The following is a 23,676-nucleotide window of genomic DNA, read 5'->3' as shown; positions in this document are numbered from 1 at the left end:
TTAAAGTATAGTGGGAATATTTGTGATATTTAAATTATATTTGAATAAATATGCACATTTTTAGATAAAATTTGACCTTTTTTTAGGAAATATATATATATATATATATATTTAAGGTATATATTAGTTTTTAAACAGTATGATTTTTTTTTAAAAGAAGTGCTCACCAAGCTTGCATTTATTTGATCAAAAATACAGTAAAAACGGTAATACTGTGAAATTTTATTTCTATTTAAAATATGTTTTCTATTTAAATATATTCTAAAATGTAAATTTATTCCTGTAATTTCAAAACTGAATTATTAGTTAAATATATAAATATATTTTAGCAAATAAATATGCATTTTTGGCATTTTGAAATATATTTATGTATAAAATCTGAAATATATAAAAATATGTTTTTGTGCCCTGTGGGTCTCTCTATAGACAACTTTTTTTTTTTTTTTTTTACTTTTGTGACATGTGAATGTATTTTTTTAAACTGAAATATGCAGAGCAAAATCTAAAAATATTTTATATATAAAGTATACTGGGAATATTTGGAATATTTAAAATATGTTTTAATAAATATACAATAAAAGGCAATTTTTTTTTTTTTTTTTTTAGAAAATGTATTTACCTAAATATATAAAATATAAATATATTAAAGCAAATATATATATTTTGGCCTTTTTGTCATTTTGAAATGTTTAAAAATGTTTTTATTTAAATATGTATATTTAAGTTATATATATTAGTTTTTAAACAGTAAGACTTTTAATGTTTTTTTTTTAAAGAAGTCTCTTCTGCTTACCAAGTCTGCATTTATTTGATCAAAAATACAGTAAAAAAGGTAATACTGTGAAATATTATTACTATCTACTATTAATATTAACTAAAATTTCAAATTATTTCTGTGATTTCAAAGCTGAATTTTTAACTCACCTGTTTTAAATATTGATAATAATAATAATAAAAATGTTTCTTGAGCAGCATATTAGAATGATTTCTGGAGGATAATCATGTGACACTGATGACTGAAGTAATGATGCTGAAAATGTAGCTTTGATCACAGGAATAAATTACATTTTAAAATATATTCAAATAGAAAACAGTTATATTAAATAGTAAAAATATTTCAAAATTGTACTGTTTTTGCTGTACTTTGGATCAAATAAATGCAGGCTTGGTGAGCAGAAAAAACTTTTGACTGGTAGTGTAGCTTTCATGTAATCCTTTACTCCTGTAAATGAAATCTAGCCTAAAGCAAGCTTGAATGCATGGATTAAAATGATATACGCTCCAAAAAGACTCAGTGCCTCGCTCACGGCTGGCAGTTTTGTAGCAGAACGGTGGAAGGGTTTTTCATCTTAAGCTGGAAAGTATTTGACCTTGTTGGAAAGTGCTGTGTCAGTGATAATGTACATGGAAAACAGAGACTCAGATCATTAAACATCCAGAGTTTATCACAACATCAAAAGACAAACACACAGCCGTCGTAGGGTTTGGGGCTTTTATTTAATCAGTTTGGATATACATTTTTTTCCTTAAATTATTTTTCATCCGTTGTCCAAAAGAAGACCATTAAGTTGGGAATTATACAAAAATATAAAGAGAATTACGAGCGCTGTATGCCACATATACAACAGGAAAGTATTTTACACAAACACAAATCGTGTTAGGAAATCAAACTAAAATCCATCCGTTAGCAGAAAGCATTTGTACACCAAACAAATGTGAAAAAATAAAACATCTCCCCTCAGATCTGCTTTCGACACATTACTAAAATTCCTCTATCAACTTATCAAATGTCCATCTCGAGTCATGCCTTCCTGTAATTTCATCTCATATCAACCCCTGATGTTTTTTTCGTCGGTTTAATTTGCATCAGTGTCATGGAATACACATGCACTAGTTTCCAGGATTACACTAGTTTAGCTGAACTCTTTTTGTACTGCCAAGTTTTTCGATCACGTCCACATACCAGACGGAAACGTACTTTGTCATTGTTTCACCAATTTTAGTCAAAAGAAGATCTCTATTATATAAAATAAGAAAAATGAGGTAAGAGATCTAAATTTACGAATTGAAAGTGTATAGTCTAGACATAAGACAGACATGACGTACACCTCCAGTCGAAATCTCTCTCGGCGCATTGCTTCGTTACATCTCATCGCCGGCCTAAACAACAACAGCTCTGCTCCACAAAAGAGTTTGTAATACATGAAAGAGGAAAGGCACTCGATGGAAGAGACAGCAGCTCAGTTTGGCAATCTAGATTTTGGCTGGCTCCTACAATGACAGAAATTACTCATTACCTTTGAAACCGAACGTTATCTAACCGTGCGATCGCAAAACCGTACAGTCTTCAGGAGGTCAAACAACTTTGTCTCTGTTCAGAGATAAAACCTGTCTCACAAATCCAGCATCCATCAAAATATGCTGAATTCTCTCATCTGACACGTGCTCAGTCCAGTCATTTCAAAGACTTTCAACCTTCCACATAGGCTTTTCTGTGAGTGCAGCTCTTACTTTGGCCACTGAATTATCAGCATCGGCTTCTGAAACTCTTGTGCAAGAAATCATTCCACGTTTTCTGAGGTACAAACAGAAAGGGAGGAAATATTTAAGGTTGTATTTCCCTTTCTCTGAATTTGACAGAATCTTTGGTCCAACCTTTCAAGTGCTCCAACTCGTTGATTTGCCCTTAGTCATACCAACACATTTACAGCCAAAAAAAAAAAACAAACAAACAGAAAATTCCATAAGTGGAACTTTAAAACAATTAATATTTTCTCAGCCAGTTGTGATAGTCTACAGATTTATGCCAGTAGACCTTAGTCATAGTTAACCTATCTGTGTTAAATTCAATACAGCAGCTAACCTGACTAAGGTCTAAAGACTTTGTGCTCTCATCCACATATGTGACCCTCGACCACAAAACCAGTCTTAAGTCGCTGGGGAATATTTGTAGCAATAGCCAAAAATACATTGCATGGGTCAAAATTATAGATTTTTTTTTTATGCCAAAAATCATTAGGAAATTAAGTAAAGATCATGTTCCATGAAGATTTTTGTAAAATTCATATTGTAAATATATCAAAATGTAATTTTAGATTAGTAATATGCATTGTAAAGAACCTAATTTGGACAACTTTAAAGGTGATTTTCTCAGTATTTTGATTTTTTTGCATCCTCAGATTCCTCATTTTCAAATAGATGTATCTCGGCCAAATATTGTCCTATCCTAACAAACTATGCATCAATAGAAAGCCTATTTATTGAGCTTTCATATGATGTATACATCTCAGTTTTGTAAAATTTAACCTTATGACTGGTTTTGTGGTCCAGGGTCACATATAATATGCTTATAGACCAATTTGGAGTAGATGTCACAGCATTGTGGTGGCAGAAAAACAGTGGTGACAAGTGGAGGGAAATGGGTAAGATCTACCTGATCTCATGACGCAAGACGAGAAATATATATCAATAAGTACATACAACAGCAGTTTTCAACAAAAATGACCACTAGAGGCAACAAAACAGCGAGTATAATCAATTTCGTACACAGTTATGATTACAGATCCATACGTTTTGCTTTTCAGATGTAACAAGTTTGCACGGTAACTCAGCTGGCACGGAATTGGACTTAGGATGTGGAATCCTTGGGTACGAAATCCAAAAACATGATAAAGAGCTGAAAGATAAGAGATTGAAAAACAAGCATTTTAGTTCCTACTGTTGTGTAGGTTTAGGTATAGTGTTTTGGTTTATATACACTGAAATTCAACCCTGGAGTTTTCAAACTAAAACAGGGTCTGCAGTGTTGTTGAAAGTGTACGATTTTGAGGGTCAAAAACACAGGAATAGAGTAAACGACAGGTGTAACCATAGCAAAAGTTTTGCATTTTTAAAACGAAAACACACTGGTATAAACGTAGCCTCAGATTTTACTTTTTTTTTAATTCCTCAGACTTCCATAGACCTCTACTTGAACTCATTTTCTGCCACCAGAAAAAAAACGTCATCACTGTTTGCAAACACCAAATTGGTCTGTAGTCTTAATTTTGTTTTAATTAGGAACTATTTCCTGTTTGAGGATTTGTAAGAGTCAGCAATACTAAGACGATAAAGTAGGCCCACATGGACTCCCTATGTTTTTACATTTTTACATTCTTGGCAGAATTATATTGTATAATTAAAATGGAAAATTAGCCAAAGTATTCAAAAAAAAAAAAAAAAAAAAAATACAATGTGAGGCACCAAAATGAAACCAAGCTTATTTTAGTACAAGACACATAGGGCCAGATTTACTAAACAGGGCAAATTAGCATTAGAGTGCAATTCCCTATAAGCGCCAATGGGAGGGGAAAATTCAGTGTGTGATTTACTAACAATGCGCATATTAAAAAACACAGATGCAGCCAGATCATTTCCATAATGACCAGTGCAATCTTATCAAGAGCAGCGCAAATTGCTGCCTGCTTTATGACATGCTTTTTTGGAGCATTAAATAATGGCACAAATACCAGTAATTTGACAAGCGCAAGTGTTAGTAAATTGTATCACGTGATTCATTTTTAACTCTCCTCCTGTAAATTTTGCATCTGAAAGGGAAACACCTACAAATGCATATTCAAAAGGTCAGGCACAAAAATAACTGTGTCCATGCCTTTTCAGCGCTAATTCTTCACTGCGCATCTTTAGTAAATCCTGACAGTACTATTTTAACGCTGAAAGACGGATTGCGCTGGCGCAAGCTGTTAGTAAAATTCTGTGTAAATCTGCAAATCTTTTTGTGGAATTCTGCAGGCTCAGGTTCCTTGAAGGCCTATGAATCAACAAACAACAAAACTGTTTTGCCCCGAATGCTTTTCCCTCCACCTGACTGGTACGACTGGATATTAAAATGAAAAGGAAATAACCTCCAGATGTACATCACATGTAAAAACCGCTAACACACACTCAGCTCCAGCTCATCCCCACTATCAAGTACCAATGTCACTGGAAGTCAAAGAACAAAATGACCCTCACTGACTTTTCCTTTCCTTTCTTAAAAGTCCTCTTGTCATCCGTCGTTGAATCACGATTTTAGTCCAAGTAGCTCTCTAACCAAAGGGAGTTTTTGAATTTTGGGAAGGGTAACACATCTTTCGTGTGTGTCTTTCAGAGGTCTTCTGTGTAAATGATGCATGGACTGGCATCCTCGGTGGACTCCAGCCTGACTGTGGACACAAACCGCCGGCGCCCAGCTGCGTTTTTGTTGCCGTTGTAGTTCAGCGTGGTGCGGTATGTATTCCGGGTGTGCTTGGGGAACACGATGGTCGTGCTTTGGAAGTGTAGCGGTCTGTGCCGTGGCTCAAAGTGAACCTCTGATTTGTAGCTGCGCCACGTGCAGTTATGAACGGCCACCACCGTCTCGCTGAAAGATGTGGCGGTTGGGACCTGGGCGCAGAACACCTGGTCACGGAAGTGTCTGTCTGAAGCATACTTCACAGCAGAGTTGAACCTGACAGTGGTCAAAAGACAAGAATTCATTAGATAAACATTATTCAACTAAGAATAAAGAAAACATGGGAGGGTTTGCTCAAAGTCTGAGACCAACTTGAAAAACAGATTTTACGTTTAAAGAAATCTTGTGATGTAAAATACTGAGGAAATATTTCTCATTCTGCACTACTTCTAGGGCACTAGTCAAAAAATTTCATTTGTGACTGAACATATGACTTGTGAAGATGGTCAGATGTTCTTCAAGTGAAACTGAGATGATCTTTTTCAAATCGTGATAGAGAACATGGAGTTAAAGCAAAAGAGAAAAACTAAATTCTAAGACAATTCATTTGAATGTTTTTAATGTTTAATTTCAACACAGCCAAAACGCTGAAGTAAAAAATAGAAACTGGTGATCTCAGACTACATTTTAAAACACTGGTACTTAATGGTGATATTTAACACCACTTACTTAATCTCTTTTTCTGGTTTGGGGTTGACCTCAATGCTCTCTCCATAGACCACAGGGTACATGCGTGACTTTGCATCTGGACCTTGAGAATTCAGGAGCAAGTATGGGAGCTACACAGGAAGACATTAAAGACAGGAATTAGCCATCTAGCAAGCCATTACAACCGATAATATCTAATGTTCAATCACTGCAAAATATTCATACATTTTACATTGAAATACTTGTCAGTTTACACAAACATGATGACAGCAAAACTGTATAATTAACCACTGGCCAGAGCAACTTTCTTACATGTTTCATGTCTTGTATCAATTTGTAGTCTTTTCTTTTCACATAAATTTAATTTCAGATCTATTTTTCATTTTCATGTACAGTTGAGGTCAAAAGTTTAAACCCCCTTTTCATAATCTGTAAAATTATAATTATTTTACCAAAATGAGTGATCATACAAAAGGCATGGTATTGTTTATTATTTAGTACTGACCTGAAAACGATATTTCACATAAAAGATGTTTACATTTAGTCCACAAGAGAAATTAATAGCTGAATTTATTAAATAAAAATGACCCTGTTCAAAAGTTTACATTGCCTTGATTCTTAACAATGTGTTGTTACCTGAATGATCCACAGCTGTTTTTTGTTTTAGTGATAGTTGTTTATAAGTCCCTTGTCTTCCTGAACAGTTAAACTGCCTGTTTTTCAGGAAAAATCCTTCAGTTCCCACAAGTTTTTAGATTTTCCAGCATTTTTGTGTATTTGAACCCTTTCCAACAATAACTGTATGATTTTGAAATCCATCTTTTCACACTGAGGACAACTGAGGGATTCAAATGCAACTATTACAAAAGGTTCAAACACTCACTGATGCTCCAGAAGGAAAAATGATGCATGAAGAAAAGTTTAGAACAGAATGAAGATGTGTACATTTTTCTTATTTTGCCTAAATATAATATGTTTTCATTTAGTACTGCCCTTCAGAGGCTACAGAAGATAAAATAAGTTAAATTTACCCTGATCTTCAGAAAAGTGTGGACTATATGTGAACATCTTTTATTTGAAATATCTTATTCAGGTTAGTACTAAATAAACAATAACATGCATTTTTATGATCCCTCTTATTTTGGTAAAATAATTAACATTTTGCAGATTCTGAAAGGGGGATCTAAACTTTTGACCTCAACTGTATTTAAAGGTACTTCACCTGAAAAAAAAAAAAAAAAAAATATCCCATAATTTATTCACCCTTAAGCCATCCTAGATGTATGTGACTTTTTTATTTCACACAAATACAATCAGAGTTATATTAAAAAATGTCCTGCCTCTTCCAAGCTTTATAATGGCAGTGAATGGCTGTTGAGATTTTAAAGTCCAATAAAGTGCATCCATCCATTATAAAAAAGTACTCCACATGGCTCTGAGGGGTTAACAAAGGCCTTCTGAAGTGAAGGAATGTGTTTGTGTAAGAAAACTATTCCTATTTACAACTTTAACATCTGTAATCCTTGGCTTCTGTTGTATGTGCATTCATGAGAGAGTGGCGTTCCAGCAGATGACATGAATGCAGAAGTGCACTGGAGAGAGCAAATGCAGAAACACACTGAAGAGAGCAAAACAAAACACCAGTCACAAATTAGAAGTACAAAATAAGGATTTTGTTAAATGATTTCAATATAAGCCAAGAGGAGACTGGTTTTCCTGTGCTGTAAACAAAACTTGATTCTTGCGAGACTAGCGTATTCTTACCAGAGCTTACGCTACACCTACGTTTTAATTTAACTGCTGGAACGCCACTCTCTCGTGACGTGCTTACTTCAGTTAGTGGAAGCTAGAGATTATGGTTTTTAAAGTTGTAAATATAAATATTTTTCTTACACAACACATCTAATTGCTTCAGAAAACCTTTATTAACCACTCAGAGCGATGTGGAGCATTTTTATGATGGATGAATGCACTTTATTGAACTTCAAAAATCTCAACACCCATTCACTGCCATTATAAAGCTTGGAAGAGCCAAGACATTTTTTAACATAACTCTGATTGTGTTCATCTGAACGAAGAAAGTCATATACATCTAGAATGGCTTTAAGGATGAGTAAGTCATGGGGTAATTTTCATTTCTGAGTGAACTGTCACTTTAAGTAGCCTCAATCATCACAAAATAAACCCCCTTAAGGTGATAGAAAGAAATTGTTTGTCCTCTGAATCAGAACGCAGTTTAGCATTTAGCAAAACAAATCAAATGTGCAACAATCCTAGAATACTTATCCTACTTTAGTCCTTCTGAGGCAGCATTTCAAAATGTAGTTTAGTTTGTTGTTTCATCTAATAATTGTGTATTTTATTTCAGTTTTATTTATTTTATTAAGGCGAGACTGCAGGTGAATGGGGTAAAAACTTAACTAATAGTTATCACCTTACTTATACCGTTGATTGATTACATTGATAATTGCAAACATTTTTTGTATTACAAGTTTTCTAAACTGTTAGGTTTAAATATGCAAATGAGGCATTATTTAATGAAATATGCATTAATTTGCATACATTTCTAGTACAAAAATCAAAACACTGGATGAAGTCAGTTTCAAAATAATTTTTTTGACATTAGAGTCAAAAGTTTTTACTTAGGGAATTTTTGGTATCTCATTTCGTCATGCCATAATTCAGAAAAAACGTAGAACAGACAGGAAACGCTATTTATTTATTTTTTTTACCATTTTTTGGGAATTAAAATGTATAAAATCAAGCAAATTATATATGAACAAATCTCTCTGTAAAAACCTTCAGGATATAGACAGAAGTAAAAATGTAAAGTTTGGTGTGTGTAAGTGCTACTTACGTGGAAATTTATAGCTCTTATAGGAGGAAATTTTCTCTCTTATAAGAGAAAAAAATCATTTTAAGAAAACGGCTTTTAAAAATATGTATTGTAATTGAATCTTTTGACACAAATAGATAAAGTGCTATAAAAGAAACACTTAACAGTGTCTTTAGGATGTTTTCTTTCCACAAGTCCGTACACTTCATGAAAAAGCAAAAAGCCCAAAATCTCAAACTTGATAGGTGCATGAAAAAACAGTGTTTTTGCCTGCAGTGTCTCCCCTTAATGAAAATGTTGTCAGTAGTTTTTGTTGTTTTGGAGCAGTGCCATCTGTGTGCATGTGTTTGTCTGCGTGCTTATATATATTTGGTGGTCAGACAAACGGCGACAATGCAGCAGCGTGTGAGGAGCCGGAGCGTCCTGTGCCTCCACCTGCTCCAGTCATCAAACACACACACACACACACACACACACACCACGTGAGCGCTCAGCACCTTCCTCAGTGTCCGGCACGTACTCGCTCTGCTTCTCACTCTCTGTCTCTGACACCTCATAAAACCCAATTCCTCAGGAGCGAATCATCAGCCCAACTGTCATCTGACCTGACATGGGAAATGTGGGCTCTTCCTGAGCTCGAGCGGAACATTTTTTAACTCGCACAGCCAGTAAATCAAGAAAACATTAACTTTTATAACCTTGCATTCTGACCTGCATTTTTTGCTCCAGTACATAAAAAAATAGTTCTGACTGAACCAGTTTTGAAGAATCAGAAGAACTGTGATGATCCACAGGTGTTGAAGATGTCTGTCTGCAAAACAACCTAGTGTTGTGCAACTACAGTCATATATCATTATATTCTTTTGTGCTGTTCATAAAATGGCATTTTGAAACCAAAATGAGCATTTCTCAGTGTTGGATAAAAATAAAGCACTTGCTTGGTCTCATTCAGTCACAATCTATTTATGATATTGTGATGCGCTGCATATTTAAATCTGGTTTTCAAGTTGGCAGAGGGTGGTCTGGCTCAGTTTAACCCAAGAAAGTGAGTACATAATTATCAGCAAAAATAAAAACGCTCTCTTTACTAACATATATGCTGTTTACGAGAGCTGGCATCACGTTGTTGTCTCATGGATGCAGGCCAGTGAGAAAAGGAGCGTGCCCTTGAGCATGTGCATCTGTGTCCATATGAGTACAAGACAGAGCGTGTGTTAAATCCAGGAAGGGATACTGTGTCCACTGTGCTGTTATACAATGTGCCACCACTACACACACAAACTCTGTAGACTCATAGTCACATTACAGACAGGTCTGAGCAGGGACAGAGCAGTTAAAGGTTCAACAGGATGGCTGCATTGGATTCCACAGACACCATATAGACCTTTTTCCTGAGTAAACGATGAGCGCCGCCATTACGAATTCTAACGTCAGATTGAATGCTTTTCTGTTCCGGTTTCCATAGGAACCCATTCAAATAGCGTCCATGTGTTTTTAATGTAGCTACCTTCCGCTGCTTCGTGTCATCTACACACTCATTAAAGTGAGGCACTTACAAATGACGGTCATTGCGACATTGCCAAGTGATGGCGCTATGGAGCCATGTGCTTTTTAAAAACATTTTAATAGGTTTAACATTAGTTTATTAGCTCGGAATATACCCTAATTTGACTAGAAACAATGTAGACCGGAAATGCAAAGCATTCTTTCAGTTAAGAGACTTCTGTGTTCAGGAAAAAGGTCTATAGCATCTTAATCAAAGCTTAAAGACTTAAAGACTGGCATCACTATATTGACTGACTGAGGTCATGAGGTCTAACTATTTTATCCAAAGAGGTCTATGATACCAAGAGAAAGCCAAGTATTATAAATTAAAGGGATAGTTCACCCAAAATGAAAATCACCCCATGATTTACTCACCCTCAAGCCATCCTAGGTGTATATGACTTTCTTCTTTTAGACGAATACAATCAGAGTTATATTAGAAAATGTCCTGGCTCTTCCAAGCTTTATAATGCCTGTGGGTAGTGCTCCAGAAAACACGAATTAGAAGTACAAAAAGAGGATTTGTAAAGAAAAATGTCTGAGGATTTCGATATAAGCCAAGAGAAGACTGGTTTTCCTTTACTGCAAACAGAACTTACGTCTACTTCCTATGTCATCTGCTGAAACGCCACTCTCTCATGAATGTGAAGCTAGAAATTACAGTTCATACAGTTGTAAATATGGAAATTTTTCTTACTCAAAAGCATTGATTCGGTTCAGAAGGCCTTTATTAACCCCCCGTAGCCATTTGGAGTAATTTTTATGATGGATGGACACACTTTGTTCTGCTTCAAAATATCAACACCCATTCAGTGCCATTATAAAGCTTGGAGGAGCCAGGATATTTTATATAATTTGATTGTATTCGTCTGGAAGAAGAAAGTCATACATACATAGGATGGCTTGAGGGTAGGCTTGGGCGGTATCCAAATTTTGATACCATCAAACCTCCTCCCTATTTTACCCCGGTATACGGTATTACCGTGAATAAAAAAAATAAAAAAATGACGTAAGGCTCAGACAGCGTCACCAAACTGTTGGCTTGTGCCTATACCGTTAAGAAACTGAATACCAAACACTACAACAATGTTGACAACTTTTATTAACAACAAATAGCAGTAAAAAAAAGGGCAAATACAACAGTCAAACAGAATAAAATTATCATAAACATCCTGGGGTGCGTTTCCCGTAGAACGACGTAACTCGCTGGTTAACCTCCATAGTAGACATGTGCCGGTATTCGGTAATGCAATAAATCGCGGTAATGAATATGCACGATATTGTTATCGTGGGCACTTCAAAATACCGTGAAAAATAATAGATCAGAATTTATATTTATGGAACGCGCATTAGCTTATTTTCCATCAACCGCTTAAACAAACACGGTGTATATGCTACACGTGCGCACTCTGAATGTAAACAATCCCCACATGTAGAAGCACTGTGTGCATGCGGCGCAGTGCGCACTCTAGTCTAATGTAAACAATCCTCACATGGAGAGGAAGCATGGCGGAAGGAGGAACACTGCCGACGATTTATCCCCCTTCTAAAAGCAGGGCTGCCAACTCTACGCATTCAGCGTGAGACTCACGCAATTTACACTTCTCACACGCTCTCGCGCCACGCATCCATTTTCTCACACAGAGAAAAATCACGGAGCAAAGAGAACATGGAGACCGACAGACTACTAGATCAAAGCAGGTTACTTTTGATATGAAAACAATTCTCAGCTCTCAGGTTCTGTCCATTTTATTACGAAACTCAGACAATAAATACCGTTTTGGTGCTTGTAAATGTGACGTGACCGATCGCTGTAGTGCTTCAGTTCAAGTAAACCAATCATCCTGTTACTTTTTATTTAAAGATACAGTACAACTTACCGAAAGATATGCCTACATAATATCAGCATTATTATAATTATAATTACACATAATTAACAGCATTATGTGAGATATATATTTTTTTTTTCTTGAGAAAAATTTATATGTAGGCTATCTACTGCAGCCTACCTAATTTTTATCCAAAGAGTCAATATTGAATCAAGATTGAAATCAAATCCCAAGAATTGAAATCGTGAAAATTGTGTAAAATTCAGTTTAGCTACCAAATGTTTTGACAATCACAATTACACCTATTGTAATGCAAGTTGTTTTTTTTAATGCAAGTTGTTCCCTCCCCCACCACCACCACCACTCCATCCATTTCTCCTGAGCCATTAAAATATTGTGATAATACCGTATACCGTGATAAAAGCTCAATCAATTAATCGCAGCATGAAAATTTGATACCGGCACATGCCTACTCCATAGTACGATGCATTGTTGTGGAAACGAACTAGCTCACGAGTGTTTCCCGAACACAGTCGCATCTCCGTCGTTTGAACCACATTAGTTCAACAATGTAGGGCAGTTGTCAATGACGTAACCGAGTGATAACGTCGGCTATTTAACTGATTAGGGATCTCAAAAATGCAGCCATATTGAATATGGCACCTAATGACTCATTTCTTTCCCCCCTGTCATTACGCTTTATTTGATGTTTGATTCATCACGGGTTCCCTCTTACGTCATACACCGGGGTTCCCTCAGGCAAAATGCACACGCACTACTCCTAAACGGTGCTTATAGAGGACGCACAAAAATACATAGCATTTATATTTAGTTTAAATGGAAGAAATAGATTGTGACACTGTTTGCGAATGTTGTTTTGAACTGGTGTCGTGAAACACCGAATATTTGAACTATGTTGGTAAACGACGGAACTTGCCACCACAGTTGGCTAACGATGCTTTTGGGAAACGCGCGCCAGGTCACTTGGTGCGTGACTCGCCATCTCTCTCTTTCTCCTCCACGCTGTCACTTGATGACTTCAAATAAATTATCCACCCGCTCCTATATTTTTCTCTGATTTAGATAACTGCACCTGATCGTCATATTACACTTAGCCTATTGTAATCCTGATGAAACGGATGGTTCATTTTTAACAGCAGATTGATTCAGCTGATCTGCACATCGCTGCACATTTATATTTATCACTCATGATTTTAAGCCAAATCCAAGCAGAAAAGAATAACTGACATCTGGATGCGACTCTCCGCAATCTCTGACAAAATCGGTCGGGTTTTCTCTGTATTAGAGCCGTTCTGAACTTACTATTCAAACGCATGCTTGGACTGAAGTTTACAGGGGTTCACCAGTTTAAGAAATGTCTGATGGTAAAAATCTGCTGCTTTTCATTTTTAAGGTATTGTTTTCGTTATAATCTACTGATTCAAATAATCAATAATAATTATTATTATACCACTGCGTGCCTAGCCTGACATGCTCTCGCGTATGAATGAACAGGCAGCATCTGTGGACACAGCGGGCGCATTAGGCACATCGTCAAATATATTTCAAAAGAAGCCGCCGCGGCGCCACGGTCCTGACCACGTCGCTGTCTTTACTGGGTGTTTTTAGAGAATATTTCAATTTATTAATGCGATTGAATTAGCTATTCATGCGGTGGACTGTCATGATTTTGGAAAGATGCGCATCAGAGAAGTGGGTAAACGCGAAGCCGAGCACTGCATTGCCGTGCTCAATAGCATTAGCACAGGCATAACTCCCTTCAAACTTTATAGGGAATGTCACCGTTTCTATAAAATATACTAAATGAAATCATCTGCCTGATGAAAAAATTACATAAAACACGTTCATGTTTTAGAAAATGTAGTTAATATTAGCATCATTATTGATTTATCTCATCCACTCGCAAATAATCAGAATGCATTTTTTTATTACCCGACCCACCCGACCCGCGGATATAACCACCATCCGTGCATCACTACGCATTTTTAGGCATTAAATAAATTATATTTAATATTTAATCCTTGTCTCCTATATAAATGCATTCTTTTATGACGGTATAACGGTATTGAAACTGAAACCGTTGCTATTTTTAGATCCCGCGGTATACCATATTACCGTAATACCGCCCAAGCCTACTTGAGGGTGAGTAAATCATGGGGTAATTTTCATTTTTGGGAGAACTATCTCTTTAATACATTACAATAAATATTACTGCGATGTCAAATGCAAACACCATGTCAATTTGACAGTGCTATATATAAAAAAAAAACTTACAAAAAGAAAAACAAACATATTAAGAACAGAATTAACAATGCTTAACATTGCATTGTTTTGACTGTATAAACTGATAGCTTAGTGCTTACTAAAGCTATTTTAATTATTCATTTAAGAGCAGTGAGTTATTTTCCTCCTTTTTCCACTGTAGAGTGTGAGAAACATAGAGTGTGTTCACACTTGTCATGTTTGGTTTGATTAAAACAAACTCTGGTGCGACTGCTGTTAGTGTGGTTGATTTGAGTAAGTGAACGCTGCCATCCAGACCCTGGTGTGCACCAAACAAGCTAAAAGGGTGGGTCCCGGTCCACTTTTAAACAAACTCTGTGGCTGTTTCGAATGAAATATGAACAACACAGACCAAATACTTCTAAACTAACCAAAAACAGTAAGTAAGAACAATATGTGATGCTATGCGACATGATTTCATGAAAAGAACAAGCAGTGTAACCAAAACAAAATTAATCAGAGAACAAACATGAAGCAAAAAGCACAGAGGTAAAGTTCTTTTTATGATGTCTTTGTGAGTTTGCAGGTGGTAAAAATAAACTGATATACATGCAACAATGAGCACGCTTAGTCCAGCAGACAGCATTAGGTGTATTCGACTTAAAGCAGTGCTGAGCAGACCGATCATGTCATTCAACCCGACCAATCAGGATGTGAACATATCACTATGCCTTTAGATTCAGTATCTTTAGGTTCGCTGTCAAAAATGCCAGTGTGAAAGCTAAGCAGACCAGGACCAAATGTATCAATTTTCTTTTTGGTCCAGACCAAATGAACCAACTGAACCAAACTACAAGTGTGAACACACTATACACAATAATAAATATATTCTTAAGTACCGAAAGCAGAACTGATGACGTCCAAGCTTTAATGCCAGGTTTTGGTACCCATTCCTACATGCAGTTTGAGGGGTTCAGGGCTGAATATAAAGGTGCTTTCTTGCCTGTTGTTTGGGACTCTATACTGACATCTAGTGGCCTGAATTTACTGATTGAATGTTATTATTCACTGCTACCTCTCTCTACATGCTGGAGGTGTCTGATTGATCTTTGCCTTGTTAGGTTTAACATGTTTTTAGTCTGTAGTAATGTTCTGGTTGTTGTGTTTGCCTTTGTTATGGATCTGTTTGTTTCCCTGATCCTGTTCCTTCACTCTGGGCTATGCTGTTGATATTTATGTTGTGTTTGTCATATTGTTTTGTGTAAACATACTGTTATTTTTACAGTACTGGCTGAAAGCACTACCTTAATGCGTTATTTTTTGTAGTAGTAGTAGTAGTATTACGTAGTATTTGCAGTGTTGGGGACTAACTAGTTGCAAATGAAAATGTTAACGATTACAAAGAGGGTTACATTTTAATATTTTCACACACCAACAATTTATTGATTTCTTTCCCAAACTGCACTGACTGCTCTATAAAATATGAGACACCAGCATTTCAGGAGTTTAGGACGCAGAATAGAACATATGTTTATTTGATAGCTGTTTTAATTCCTATTTGGGTTTGTGAATATGCTTTATTCTTTTTAATTTATCTTTTTTTCCCCAATGCATTGTTAGATGCAAGTGTTTTCTGCCATAGCTAGTTATTAAACTACATCTTGTTATGATTTTAAGTCTGTATTTAACCTTAGAATGATCTAAAAGTAAAAAGAGATTTTAAAGTCTGATTTTGTGGTGGCTGTGCTTTAAAATTAAAGTATTATCATTTTAAGTCAGGTGATGAAGGATTTTGAAAGTCCAACAGTAATCAGTGTTGAGTACTACTGTAAAGTCAACCCATAGTCAAATGTAATCAGTTGCATTGCTTTAATAAAGTAATTGAAATAGTCACACTGTTTATTACATTTTAAATAGGGTAACTTGTAATGTGTAACCTATTACATTTACAAAGTAATCCTCCCAACACTGAGTATTTGGTAGAAGCTCTTCATAAATAAAACATAGCAAGTAAATGGTGATCTAAAAAGGCATCAAAACATTGCAATGTACAGTAACAGTATAAAAGATATGCATAAGATTACATTAACGTTTTTAAAAAATAACTTTTAAACTGAGCGTTAGATAGACAATAGGAATCTAAATGTTCCAATATCAATATTGAATTAGGGGTGTGTGATACTGACAAAAAATAATATCTCAATATTTTCTGGGATTTTATCGTTAACGATAATTAGACAATATTTTCTGTGTGTTATTGTGCGTAAGGACTACGTTTTTGATATTCTTCATATTCTGTGTGGTCAGTTCACAGCAGTGATGGAAATGATTTAAAAAGATGTTTACCTTTAATGGGCATTTTTAACTTTATAAAGCCATTTTTTCTAAAAGTGTGCATTATCTTCTGATTCCAATTTTTACATTTAAATAGTCAATTATAATAATAATAATAATACATTTAGGCTGTTACCAAACAAATTAAATCAGTATCAACCAAATCTTTTCAAAAGTTGCATATAAAGTGGCATTTAGATGCATTTACACGTTAATGCAGCTATATTTTAAATTATTTTAAAAGTGAAAAGATACTTTGATAATGTGAAATTAAAACCACCAATAGGTGGCAGTGAGTCACTGCGATTGAACCAAATCATTTAAACAGTTATTCATTCAGGAACGAAACACTGTCATGTTGCTCAGAGATGCAAAACAGTACTGTGGCTGTGTTTGGAATCATTTTTGTTGGCGCAGTTGAGCAAAAACAGGAAATATGCTGTCTAAAACGTAAGTCTTTTAATATGAACTTTTTGTTTGTTGAACTGTTGTATAAAATCAATATCACATTTGTTGGAAAAAATGTCACTCTTTGTGTGATTGATTAATTATATGAAATATAGTTACTATATACATTTTCTGCCCCCATATCTTGAATTATGTGATCATTCTAAATGCATTTTAAAAGACTGAATCATGCAGTGAAAGAACACACTCTAAATGCGTACTTACTACAATTCATCATGTAATGTAACGTTATGCATGCACTCTGTAAGTGTGTTTTGTAAGTTTTTTGCAAAATACTCAATAATGTCAAATCGCACACTGTTAAAACAACAATTACAATTATTATTGAAGATGAGATAAATGATATATATATATTGCACACCCCTATATCCAATATCAACTGATATCAATAAATGACAAAAAATATCTAATATCAGCAGAAAACTGATGTGTTGCTGATTATGCATCTTATAAAGCAGCATTACTTTGTTTCAGAGGTGCCAATACACCCTTCACTTTAATTTCAACAAACAGAGGTCATCAGTTTCTTATGCAACTGACTGCAACAGCTTTGCTGTTAGACCTGCACACTAAAATAGATTGGAGAGATTTCTTTTTATGTTATGCAAACACAACTCTCAAAATAGACCCGCAGCCACAAAATGAGAGGAAAAAGGCAGACATATCCTCTGCAAGCATGCATACTGCATATAGCATACTGTATGTACATGCTGGGATAAACACCCTCGCAAAGCAAGCTTGCCATGAATGGAAAATAAAAAGTGCAGCAAACAATAATGGCTTTGTATGCCTACGTTTTCTTTTTGACTCAGAGAGCATTTGGTCCTCATATACTGCATGTTGCCTGCAGGCTTGACCACATTTGTATTTAAGTAATAGGATTTTGCAAACAGCATATTCTGATGAACTGCAACAGAAGGATGTTTTGCTGACATTGGCACGAGAGCTTTCCAAAAGTGTTAAAGACATACTGCTAAAAAAAGTTTAAAAAACGTAGGTTGCACAAATGAAGTCACGCTGCTTCCTATCTATTTTACTCAGTGACACGCTTTATTAGAGCGGCGTCCTAACAAGTGCATGCATGTTTCTTAAAGAGGAGTGTCTGAGTGATCATTTATACACTCCGAAATGCCTTTAGATGCTTGCTTTTAGCGGCGTGCTCGGGCAAAGCATTTATGCCCCACGACAGAGACATATGCAGCCCAATCACATTCACACTTGAGCAGCCTATGAGTTCAGGCCTCATACCAAAATCTGTTTAATACAAGAAGTTGTTGTTTTGTCAGTGCTGAGCTGTGTTTTCTCAGGGAAACTTAATTTCCTGCTCGAAGATGCATCTAGAAGTGTTGGAAGAGGTAAAGCAGCCTAAGATCAGTATGAAAGGGCCGTGTCAGATGTAGACACTGTTAGTTTAGCGTGCTATGCAACCTTTCAGAGGCAGAAATAAGACTCTGGGTTATGCGGAGGCACTTGTGCAGCTACTATACTGTAACGTGAACATGTGCTGTCTAGTAATACTGTACCAGTATGATATATGTGTGTGTGTGTGTGTGTGTGTGTGTGTGTGTGTGTGTGTGTGTGTGTGTGTGTGTCTCAGCACTGCTTGTTTGTTTGCACATGTGTGTAGGTGCTGTAAAAGGGTTGCTATGAGGAAGCTATGAGGGACAGAGAGAGATCGGTTACAGTTACCACATTCACCAAACACAAGGTCAACTTGTTTACAGAAAATCTCTCTCTCCCTGGTCGCTCCTTGTCATCCCTGCTTCATTAGAGTGAGCCTCCAGAGGCACGAGCACCTGAACCTCTTTCTATTTCAGGATTCTGCTCTGTTACTTCTCAATTATTTGTCTCTGGCCTCTACATTGTCAACAGTGTCTGTTTGTGTTTATGACAAACCATTCTAAAGAACTGGTCCAAAGTCAGAAGAGTTGGAAACGTCTTGAAAAACATGTATTTTTCCAAAAGATTTGTGTGTATGCAAATTTAATAATATCCAAGGTACACATTTCCAGTAATTGTGCAGCTAATTCTCATATTTTATTTTCAGTTTTGAAATATTTGTACTCTCTCCAAATTTGTCACTACCGAAACACAGTAAAATAATTTAATTAGGAGGGTTATATTGACCTATTAAGATTTTGCTTACATCTACATTATAAATATATTTATTTTTTCACAGGTAAATCAATAACAGTTACATTTTTAACAATATTTCAAGTGTTATGTATGAGATTTGTTGTATTTTGAATCCAATTTTTCTTTGTAAAAGGCTAGAAAGTTAAGAATTCATTAGTCTGAACACATTGAACCAAAAACTTTCAGAACATTTTAGTTGATAATTCAGTATACTTTATTTTTGACAAAACATCCCTTGTTTCGGTAGTGACTGCACACTTTCGGTAGTGACAGTAATGTTTTAGTAGTGACCGCATCACATTACAGAATTTGAACTTGCATACTAAAACAGTACTAAAACATACTAAAATATAAAAAAATGCATAACTATACTAAAATCTTGTTTATTTCCTCCAAATATGAGGATTACGTGTTCCCTTTTGTCACTACCGAAACAATGATGACATGTTTTGGTTGTGACTGTTTTAGTAGTGACTAATTTATGGAATAACACCCAAAAAAAATCAAAGATGTCACTACCGAAACTTCACCAAGTGTAATATGAGTGACACAGGAATATTTCCTGATCATAAATGTAGGAGTGTAGTAAAAATCAGTCTCAGTCAATGGACTAAAACAGTGTTTCGGTAGCGACATGAAAATGCGGGACACTTTTTTTTTTTTTTTTTTTTTTACATAAAGTTTCATAATTTACAAAGAAAATATAAAATAACTTATTTTTATTTTAACTTATTTTTATATTTTAAATTCATTTTTTTAATAAAATCAAAAAGATACTTTTATAAACAATAATGGAATAAAATAATCATCAAAAACGATTTCAATATAAGTTCAAATTTAGGGTTTAGGGTTTGGGACAGCCACCGCCGAATTAAAAGTACCCACTAAATCATGATTTTATATATATTAAGCTTACTAATATTTTAAATATTATTGTGGGTTTCAATAGATAATAGATCTTAGTAAGTAGTAAGAAGATCTTAGTAAACATCTAAGATTTGAATACTTAAATGCTTTTTAAATATGTTTTTTGGTTGTGGGACAGCAGTTTGCACCAATTCTGTAGAATGGCCCATATACTAACATTATTTTGAATTGAATCTACTTCATTTAACCACTGGTTGCTCACATGTAACTTTCGAATTATCCTGTTCATAAAGACACAGCTTGAATTCTGCCAGTGTGAATGAGTAACTGAGGTCAAACGCCTTAAACGTTTGTAAATATAATCTGTATCCATAGTGAACATGACTGAAGCAATTTTTTACCGATCTGCACAGATAGTCGTATTAACTGATATGACGTTGGTATGAAAGAAAAGTATTTTCTAAATGCATGATATTGATCTTAATGTATTGTACTTAATCCCACTGCTTTTTTGTGATCAACCTCAAACTCGCATTTCAGATCTTTCTCCATCTAATCAACAGAACAATTGCAAAATATATCTGCCTACTTCTGTTACATTGTGACTTAAATGAGTGCATTTAATGTGCAAGTTCATCTGTCAAATGACAAAACTGATGGAAGACAACAACTGTATCTGAAAACCTTTGGATGACACACAGCTCATATCTCCAAAGCCACACATGAACACAAAGTTCAAATGTCACTCATGTTTATAACTTAAGTGTGTGTGAAAAAGCCATACTTAAAAATGCAAATATAAAACGGATTGCTTCCACTAATAGTCTTGTCATGTATGGGTCTAAATACTGCATATGATTTACTCAAGTAGGACATGTTCCTGTATCAACATCCTCAAAGCAGTAGTCTTAACTCTACCCCTAAAATCAGCGCACCAGCTGGTTGATAGTAAAACTGTGCCAGCAAAGGATGTTGATTGAGGAACATGTCCTTCTTAGGTCTCATTTGAGTTCTGAGGCTTAGATGAATGCATACCAGTTTGCCTTCCCGGCTCTCCTTTCTGCAGTATCCTTGCAGCTCATTTGGTGTTGAGCAGCTGCCGGAGCGCGACTCGAGGATCCCCGGTGACAAAGAGTAGAAGGGCGGACTGGGGCTTGGAGGAAGTCCTGAATCCGGACTATCAAGCAGTCCCTCCCGGTTCTTTCCTTTCAAACTCTCATCCATAGCTTGCAAATGTAAATGCCCCACCATTTCTGGAAAGGCGTAAATGTTTTAAACCAGCCGAATTCACTCCACAAAAGATGATATGAGAGGTATAAACCTAAAGTCCCATATCAGAGACACAGATGGAGAAGTCCTGGTGTCCCAACAGATGTCCTAAAACGAAAGTATTACATAACATTATATGGGAGAATGGGTCAGTTGTCACTTTTGACAACTCAAATTCAATATCAGTTTACTATTAAGCATGCTGTTACACTATATTTGACCCTGGACCACAAAACAAGTCGCATAGGTATATTTGTAGCTATAGCCAACAATACATTTTGGGATGAAATAATCGATTTTATGCCAAAAATTAATACAGATATTAAGTACAGATCATGTTCCATGTTGATATTTTCTAAATTCCCTACCGTGAATATGTCATAACTAGTAATATGCATCACTAAGGACTTCTTGTGGATAACTTCAAAGCTGATTTTCTTAATATTTTAATTTTTTGCACCCTCACCCTCAGATTCCAGACTTTCAAATAGTTGTATCTCAACCAAATATTGTCCTATCATAACAAACCATATGTTAACTGAAAGCCTATGTATTCATAATCTAATATGAATCTAAATAAAATCAAAATTAAAATATTGACCCTTATGATTGGTTTTGTGATCAAGGGTCACATATGTAAGCTGTCTTAACAGATTCTGTAAATAAACAGCCTATTGTAGGCTTTTCAGCAAAAAATGTAAATGGTAACTATATATCAAACTGTTTTTGCCTCAAAAAATGTTATACAAATAATATTTGTATAATATACAAATAATATTTGTATAACAATATAATAAATTGCCCCAGGCTTACATTTATGTAAGAAACACACAAAAAACCTTAGATATAGCCTTTGTGACAACTAGCCCCGGTCTACCTATTTTACAAAAAAATGCTGTTATTCGTTATAAAATAATGACTAAATATTTACAAATAACGACTGTCTTAAAACCTAATGTGCTGCCTACCCAGACAACACTTTAGGCAGCTCAACTTGGACGTTCAGATGCGCACATGATGCCGAAGATACCGCCTAGGTAGGTGGCTCGTTAGGTTTCGAAACACCGCCGAATGTGTTCCCAAACGTGCGCGTTACAGGATAACACTAGGTATTTGTACGTATGTAAATCAATACAAACAAAAGTCACACTCAATGCACTCTACTATACATTTAGACTATATGAAGGAGGAAAATATGCCTTAGAGAGTTTTTTGTTACCTTTGAATGTAGAAACCCGCCGGTTAAAACTCCGTGAATGAAGGGTTCAGTGCATAACTGATCTCAGAAAAAGAGTAAAATCCACAACAGATGCGATGACTTCCTCGCAAACAGTTCAACAAGTGCGAGAAGAATACCACAAATCTGTAAAGTCTCAGAATAGTCCCCAGCTCATTCGTGCCGGTGTCTTCTGTCCGTCTCTTGCCCTTCTGGAAGCGCAGAAGTGTCTCTGGCAACAGCGGTGCGTCTGTCTGTGAACGAGCACAGCGCGCACACTGACCGCCAGCCTTTATGCTCTGGAGCCAATCCAGAGCCGCCGAGGAGATTGTGTCGTTACCAGTGCCAGCCAGCAGGGGGAGAACTGCATTTGACAGTTCTGACCTACATTTTAGCTTTAAAGTTTAGTGTTTAGCAACAAATTTAGAGCAGAGCGCGAACATTTGTATAAAACAATCAATGTACACATTTCAGAATTATTTAATATTGATTTCTGTTCTGTTCTTCCGAAATAAAGAGTGAAATGAACCTCAATCATTTCTGAAAAAACATTTGTGGGCTTAATTGGCCTCAGCTCTTCAGAAAGTGTATTGGGTTACTGTGGGATTAGTGTGTCACACTTTTGAAAATGAGGGTGACCAGATTTTTGGCAGAGATGCAGTTTTCATTCTCTGTAATGTAAAGCAATTTAGACATTGAGGACACTTCATTTTAAGTCAGTCAGGCTAACACTTGAAATAGGGACACACCTTATGAAACAGTGTTCTGGGTAAACTATTTTAGTAAAGAACACTCACTATTTCTATATATTTATATTACATATGCCATTTGATAAATGGTAATTAGTGATAACTGACCATAATTGAAACAAAAAAAACACAGTTATACAGTTAAGGTCAAAAGTTTACATACACCTTTAGTATTTCACATAAAATACTTAGTTGAATAGCTGAATTAATAAAAATGACCCAGTTCAAAAGTTTACATACGTTTGATTCTTAATACTGTGTTG

General features: G+C 35.6%; 1 protein-coding gene across 1 annotated transcript; it reads right to left on the bottom strand.

The window, feature by feature from the left end:
- Window positions 1-1,478: 1,478 nt before the first annotated feature.
- On the bottom strand, window positions 1,479-22,907 carry rflna (refilin A). Its single transcript, XM_073819116.1, has 4 exons — window positions 22,668-22,907; window positions 21,215-21,556; window positions 5,942-6,051; window positions 1,479-5,488 (listed from the first exon to the last, which is right to left on the bottom strand). Exons 2-4 carry the CDS (start codon window positions 21,428-21,430, stop codon window positions 5,146-5,148), a joined length of 669 nt encoding a protein of 222 aa, XP_073675217.1. The 5' UTR covers window positions 21,431-21,556; window positions 22,668-22,907; the 3' UTR covers window positions 1,479-5,145.
- Between the last annotated feature and the right edge of the window lie 769 nt (window positions 22,908-23,676).

Source organism: Garra rufa, chromosome 15 (assembly GCF_049309525.1).
Source record: "Garra rufa chromosome 15, GarRuf1.0, whole genome shotgun sequence".
Classification (NCBI taxonomy): domain Eukaryota; kingdom Metazoa; phylum Chordata; class Actinopteri; order Cypriniformes; family Cyprinidae; genus Garra; species Garra rufa.
This window is presented reverse-complemented; position numbering and strand designations above follow the sequence as displayed.